Below are 7,939 nucleotides of genomic sequence, written 5' to 3'. Positions count from 1 at the left end.
TCAGGTCTGGAGCTGATTCAGATGCTTCGGTGTCCGAAGCAGCACTTCCAGATTGATGCAGGATCCCAGCAATGGTGTCCAGAGTGGGTCGGGGCATCTGAAGCATTTCGGATCTGCTTTGGATGTTTTGGACCTGCTCCAGCCATTTGGAGGGAGGCAATTAGAAGGATGCGAGAAGGATTTGGAGGCAATGTGAGAAGGATTTCTCCCTGGTTACCTTCCCAATGGCAGCGTCTGTGGGGTAGGACTAAAAAAAGGCATAAAAGCCTCTGTCTCCAGCCCTTCTCTGCCTTTTGCAGCTTGTTCCCTGTCAGCGACTCTGTGAGAGAGGAATGCTGTGACAGAGACCTGCCTGCTCCTTTTTCTTGTTATAAAGGAGTGGTTAGGATTTAGTTTAGCTTAGCTCAATTTAGCTTAGCTATTCTATTCAATTATCAGTAGTATTACAATTCAATTTATTTCTTTGAATTATTTCTTTGGAAGCTTGTTTGGAAACTTTGCAAAAAGAAAGTTCTGTTTTCCCAGCCACTGTTATCTATCACTGTGCAGGGAAGCACAGATTGCTTGCTTGCATGCACGCATGCACGCATGCACGCATGCACGCACACACATACACAGAGACCCAGAATATAGAAAAAAATCACAGCAGAAGAAGACAGATATTTACAGAAGAACAAGACACAGATAATATATTGAGACACAGGAAGACACACAAATAATTTTATTCACAGCAGAACAAGATGCAGATATTCACAGAAGAACAAGACAGACAGATATACAAAAGGATTCACACACACACACACACACACACACACACACACACACACACACCTTTTGCAGCACAGGAAAGATCAATATGAAGCATGCTGGAAAGGAAGGTGCCAGGTCTTCTGGCAGTGGAGGGACATGGGGTACGGGGGAGCTAGAGCTGCAAGCTCCCCCTGCACTTCATCAGCCTCCTAGGTAGTAGGTACAGAAACTGATGGACTCAATATACACAGTGGATTTCTGGCACACTGCGACCTGCCGGACATCTGACACCCCAGGCACCTCTGCACTTTTACCTGCACTGCTACATCCCCTTTTCCCCGCTACTCCTCACCCCAGCATGTCCCTCACCCCCTGATGCCTCCATTTCCATTTTCACTGACTGGCTTTCTTGCCTGCTCTGTGGGCCAGGCCAGCCTCTGGCTTCTTTACTATTCCTTCCATCCAAGACCAACTGCAGGTACTTCCTCAGCCTGACAAAGGGGTTTTCAACCCTAAAGCATCCAAAGATACATTTTTTTAAGTACTCCTTTTTTCCATAATACCCATATAGACATAAAAACACAAGATAAGCCATCACACACCATGAATAACATCATATGTCCAATACAACACAACATCTTTACTTCTTTCAGTCAATTCCTTTATAAAATGACAGGCTCTGTGACTTTTCCATATGGGTACCTTTGATGCTGGTGCTGATGCTACTGGTGTTGAACCAGCTAAGTTATTGTACCTATTGTCACATAGAGTGGAGGACCGGGCGTGAGGCTGTAGGGGAGGAGGAGACCTCAGTGGGGCACACTGCTGTGTTGTGCAGAGGCTCCAGTACCAGGAAGGGTGCACCTTAACACACACACAGTGTCACCCACCCACATGATGAGTTTTGCCTGTCAGCTTGGGGTGCAGGGCCCCAGAAGACAGACTCTACCAGCAAGACACACACAGCTGGCAGGCCTCATGGCCTGGCAGGGCCCAGCACTCAGGCCGAACTCGGACACACACACACAGCTGGCAGGCTTTGTGGGCTCAGCAGGGGCCAGCACCTCTTCAGTTTTCAGCCCGCTGCACTTTAACAGACACAGGGTCATTTGTGTCACGAGTTTTGTCTGCAAGCAGCTGACAGTTCCCCCCAAAGTCCTGCACCGATCTTCTTGAAACTTGGAAGGCTTTGTGGCCTTGGTAAGAGTTAGCACCCCTGCAGTTTTCAGCCTGCTGCACCTTAACACACACAGGGTCATTTGTGTCACGAGTTTTGCATGTCAGCAGCTTGGGGTGCAGTTTCCCCCAAATCCCTGCACCGATCTTCTTGAAACTTGGCAGTCTTTGTGGCCTCATTAAGTGCTACCACCCCTGCAGTATTCAGCCCCCTGTGTTGTAACACATAGACGCGATGTTGAGCCCCAGCTCAAGTCTGGGATCGTGCCTGGTATGCAAAGGCCAATAAAGATACCAGGGGTGAAAGTACAAAGAAGGTTTATTGCTAGCAATAAAAGGTGCGAGCGGAATAATTTCACGTAACAAGCACACTAGATTACTATTTCTAAGCATCTTTTATACAGGAGTTTTTGAACCTCCATAAGCATCCTTGTTTGCTGATTGGTTATAAAGGAGTGATGCAAGGAGTTCTTTACTGAGCATGTCTATATACCTGTGTTTTAGCCATGTATCTCATTTACATACATGTATGTTTCATTAGCATACTTTTTCCCCACCTAAGGGCGTAATTTTTAGTATTTTAATGGGCCCTACAACCCAGTACTCTGTTTCTTATTTTGTTTTCAAGCCTCCTTTATCTAAGACTGTCTCCTCCTTATCATTGCAGATGGGCATTCATCACATAGCATTCTCTTCTGCTTCGTCTTTGCATAGTGATTTCTAGGTCACTCCTTACAGTGACAGGAGTTTTGCTTTCAGGAATTTGGGGTACAGTTCCCCCCAAACCCTTGCACTGATCTTCTTGAAACTTGGCAGGCTTCATGTGCTCAGCAGGCCTTCCAGTTGCATCCAAATCATACAAAAAAACAAAGTTATAGATCTTTCATTGATTCCCCATTATACCCTATGACCGGATCTCCGAGGCAGAAACCTGGTTCAGAGCTTCAGATCAGATTGCGGCCATCTGAAGCGGCCAGATCTGAAGCCAGATTGGATCACTGCCGACTCGCGCAGGCCTAACAAATGGTCTTCCTGTTAAGGGACATCTTAATTATTTATTGATTAAATGCCCAGGCCAAACAGTTACATGGCATCAGAATATTTTAAGCACTCAGTTCCCACTAACAAATAATATTTTTTTCAAATGTTGAAATACATTCATATGCCTTTCATTTTCCCCAGTAATTTCCCCAGAGCTGCCTTTACATCCTTGTTTCTCAGGCTGTAGATGATAGGATTTAACATAGGAGTTAATATACTGTACTCAACAGAGAACAGCCTGTCAAGAACCACTGAAGAGGCCGAATTGGGTCTCAGATATCTGGCAAAAGCAGCCCCATAACACAAAAGAACAACAGTGAGGTGGGAGCTGCAAGTAGAGAAGGCTTTACCCCTACCCTCACCAGACCGTATCCTCAGGATACTGGAGATGATGCAGATGTAAGAGACCAGGGTAATGGAGAAGGAGGTTGAGCTTACAATCATAGCTGAAGTGAGAAACGTCATCTTACTGATGAATGTCCCTGCACAGGATGCTTCTAGCAGAGATGGGAGTTCACAACTGAAGTTGTTGAGTTCTTTGTGCCCACAGAAATGTAATTGTAATACAAGAGCAGTGTTTGTCAATGAATGCAAGATGCTGATCAGCCATGCACCACCCACTAGTCTCATACAGACTTGCTTATTCATGATCCTCACATAATACAGTGGTTTACAGATGGCAGCATATCGATCATAGGCCATTGCTGATAGCATGAAAACTTCTGTACAAGCCATGAGAAGAATTAAGGTCATCTGGGCAATGCAGCCAGGGAGAGAAATGTTTTTTTTCCCCGCCAATAAATTCTGCAACATCTTTGGGACAGTGACTGAAGAATAGCATATGTCAAGAAAGGATAAATGGAATAGGAAAAAATACATAGGTGTGTGAAGGTGAGGATCAGCTCTTGTCACCACCATGATAGCCCCATTCCCCACCACAGTTAGTAGGTATATAAGTAGAAATATCACAAAAAGGAAAAGCTGGAGCTGTGGGTCACTGGAAACACCTTCCAGAACAAAATACCTGGTAGTTGTGTAATTTACCATGGCCATTTCTTTACCAAACCTTGGACCTAGAAGAAGGAATGAATGAATGAATGAATTAATAAATGAAACAATTACCATAAAGAAAGAAGATTTAGTTTATGGGTAAGGAGATCTCTGTATCGGGAACTTGGTCATTCTGTCTAAACCTCTGAGTTTCCAAATGTCTTTCAATTAAAAATGGATTTTTGAGGAGACTATCACTACTGAAAAAAAATCAGCTTGTTAAGATCTTCAGGTGTATGCTTGCCTTTGTTTTATTTAAGCTTCTTCATTGCAAATAAAATCCATCTCCTACTTTCTTCCTGATGATGTTAGTACTACAGAGGTTAAGGAAACTACGTGTATTCTCAGTGAGATAATTATGTAACCATAAGGGGAGAAAGGGAGAGAGTGTGAAGGTAGAGGGAAAGGGGCAGAGGCAATGTGTCAATAAAGACAAAATTATAATAATGTTGATTATGCTGACAATATCTTGACCTGGTACACGGGGTATTTCACAGAACACGTCTTCATAGTATGTAAGCAGAATTTCAATAGAATCTTTTAGTCATAGCTTAGATTAATTGGACACTAGTTCATGAATATAGGCATTGCAAAAAGATGCAGTGTTTGTATCATATATAGTTACATAGCATTTAAAAATCCCCAGGTCAGTTGTTTGCAAACTCTTCTAATGTTGCTATAATTAACAATGTTTTTTACCTTCACTCAAACACATTTCCTGATATGCCCGTCTCTTGAAGGACTTAGTTTACCCTTGGATTGCATGAATAAATCTTATTATAACCTCTGCAGGACAGGTAGCTACCAAATTCTGGATCTGAGAATTAAATTGAATTTCATTTCAACTTACCTAAGAATTGCTTACATCCCCAAATGTAGCTGCATAATTGACCTGTTGGGAAGGTTCGAACCAAGCCCCTTCTCCTGGATCTGTTTTCTTGGGCAGCCAACAAGGAATAATATGTTGTACCAAGAAGGGGGTGAACTAGAAAGCGGGTGTAATAGTGACATGGGCACAGCTTCAGAGAGAGGTTCCTCACTTTCTACTCCTATTTCTGTTACCCAGTGAATGAAAAAGCTGAGGCACGGACAGCACATTCTTAATAACAGTCATTTGACTCTGAAATGCTTTTCTGTGACTGATATGACAGAGGCCACTAACCTTCCTTGCTTGCCTTTCCTGTCAGTGTTTGTTGCTGGCGCTGTTGTTAGGTCCATTTTACTCTATTGACTCCTTTATTTTTTTTAAGTCTGAAATATTAAAAAGTGCTGGACTGTGGAAGCCATATCCATTGTATGCTAGACTTTGGTGGCTTTCTTGGACAGAATACAACACGAACTACCCCTTGATCAATCTCTGCTGGTTCCCAGAATTGGTATAATTCTCCAGTAGGAAAGCCTTTTTTGTGATATCTCTTGTTTGACTTCTTGTGTAGTCAGAAGAGATCTTTGGAGAATATTTTGGGAATCAAGAGGTCTGAGGAAGGGCACTTGATGCTAGTCCAACGGCTCTCCTGATTTAAATAGTTGGTCAAATCAAAGATATCACAAAAAAGGCTTGCTTCTCAGACATTTTCCTGGGCCATCACAACTACAACATATGATCCTCCTGGAATCCTCCACAGGAATAATATAAAACAATGTGGTGACACTCACTACACATTAGGGTGGAGAGGAGGCATTTTAACATCCTAGGAGCAGACAGAGCCTAGATCTAGAAGAAACAGTAGAATTGCCAGGAAACAAAACGTGAGATCTACTGTATTACATTAAAAATGTATAATTGTCTAGTGGCATAAGGAAGAGATGTGCTGGACCTTTCAAAAAGTTGTCATTGGAGGAGGAAAACCTCACTTGCTGGCCAGCAAATAAGCCTCTTTATGTACCCTATGATTTTAATTTAACTGAAGAGCAGAGCCTTCATCTAAAAATAGCAACCGAGAGGAAGTCTGGGGCATATCCAGTTCCTTTCTGAGTGGAGGACTACAGAGATTTTTTTTTTTAATTGGATACTTATTAGTGATTCATATTCCCTACACTGTGTAACTTCATGGAAAGGGAAAAATCCTCTCAATAAGCATGACAACCCTTTTTTGGCAAATAAAAAAAATCACAAATTTTTAGTCACTGGAAATGATGCTGGACCCAGTGAACTCACTGTGACTGCATTTACAATATTTTTTTTTCAAAATAAATATCACAGATTACTTAGAAATACAATAAAGGCAACTCACCCAATAATGGAAATAAGATTTTACAAAGTATACGATGTTAACAGCTTCTACTTTATTCTTGTCTCCTGTGAGAGAGAGATGAGAGAGAGCATACATCCATTCTATGTCTGAATTGTTTTAAATAGGGTAACTATTTTTTTTTTTTTTTTGCTTTCCTGAACAAGATTATTTGTACCTTGTGAGTGAGAGACATCCAGAGCAGAAATGAGTCTGATGTACTTACATCAATTGTATACAAGCAGGTGGATTTTTTTTCTGATGCTCAGATAACCAATTAGTTCTTAAGAAAGTTTGGTCCCCTTCGGACCTAGTTTTGAGATGATCCTTCCCTCTTCATGAGTTCATTTAAAATAAAAGGAACTTTTCCAAACAGATTCTAAAGCTATTGCACAGCTCAGCTAAGCCAGGGAAAAAAAAATGTCCCGATGTCCCAAGGGACTTTCTCTTCTTTTAACATATTTGGCCTGGAAATATATGTGTGCTATGGCACCATACAGTGCTGTGGTGATTCATTCTGTGCCCACTCCCCGCATGTTACCTCCTGGACCAAAAGATGCTGCGCAACCACCTTAGAGTGGTGCTGCAGACACCAGCACTGGCCCTAAAATGGATGACTTGTGACTCCTGGCATTTGGATATCTTCAGAATGACTGTATTATCTTGCCATGAGTCATTTACCTTACCAAGCTTTTTCTGGCTGACAAGACCACTGTCCATTTTGGTTTGACGCCTATTGCCAGATCAATATCAGTAATCCAAGGGGAATTTTTTACAGATCAACTTTGAAATAACATGACATCTTAGGACTTTTTGTCATGACTATACATCTGCATGTTATCTTAAGTAAAAACTGTGCAGCAATTTGGCAGTGAGTGTAGCAGTACTTTGGGGCTATTGCTATGCCTACACTTGCAGAGCAATCCAGTTTGGTAACATGGGCATCCCCACTGATGCGTTACAGCTCTCAAAGATTAGGCACCTGGCCTAGATGGGGGTGGTTAGGCACCTCTGGTTCTTCTACATAGTGGCTTTTAGGAGCCTGTGAAGAATGATTCAGAGGCAGAATGTGCCTTGCACGAACCGGTGACAAAGAGCTTCATCCCCTGACTCAAACTGTGCACCCAGCATCTCCATTCCCTTCATAACCAGAGTCTCCAATTCTGCTTCTCATGCATGATATTGCCATGGACCTTCTGCACAACAGTCTAGAAATCCACATATTACTTCAGGAAATGTGATACTGGGGTCCTATGTCCTGTTTCATCTTAGCAGACCCAAGCACTCGGGTTCCCTTCCCTGGAGACTGACCTTTCCACTAGGCTGTGTAATAGACTGGGGAGGTGGCACTCCTCACCTTTTCTGTAGAACAAGCTGGGCCATAGAGATGAAGGTGCAAGACTCAGGGGCCAGAAGGGCAGCAAGGAAGAAGGAGCCTGAATCTCTGACCACTTGCCTCTAAACCACAGCTAGAGGTGCTGCTTTGCACAGTGACAGTAAAAGGGGATGCCTGAGATTTGGTCTCTGGTTCCAGGCCCACCTATGTATTGTAACTAAATAGGCCCAGAAAAAGAAGACGAAACACACCCATGAGTAGGACTGACCCAATGGCTCCTTCCTCCCAGCTGAGGGCCATAAGCACTAGGCTACACAGTCATCACTCCTGTTGGCCCTTTTTCTGAACCATGATT

The 7,939-nt window shown here is 42.9% G+C and overlaps 1 protein-coding gene across 1 annotated transcript; it reads right to left on the bottom strand.

The window, feature by feature from the left end:
* Positions 1–3,084: 3,084 nt before the first annotated feature.
* On the bottom strand, positions 3,085–4,020 carry LOC102559484 (olfactory receptor 5V1-like). Its single transcript, XM_006268514.1, has one exon. The coding sequence runs from the start codon at positions 4,018–4,020 to the stop codon at positions 3,085–3,087; it is 936 nt and encodes a 311-aa protein (XP_006268576.1).
* Positions 4,021–7,939: the final 3,919 nt, after the last annotated feature.

Source organism: Alligator mississippiensis, chromosome 7 (genome assembly GCF_030867095.1).
Source record: "Alligator mississippiensis isolate rAllMis1 chromosome 7, rAllMis1, whole genome shotgun sequence".
Classification (NCBI taxonomy): domain Eukaryota; kingdom Metazoa; phylum Chordata; order Crocodylia; family Alligatoridae; genus Alligator; species Alligator mississippiensis.
Note: the sequence above shows the minus strand (reverse complement) of the source record. Positions and strands in the feature narration are given on the sequence as shown.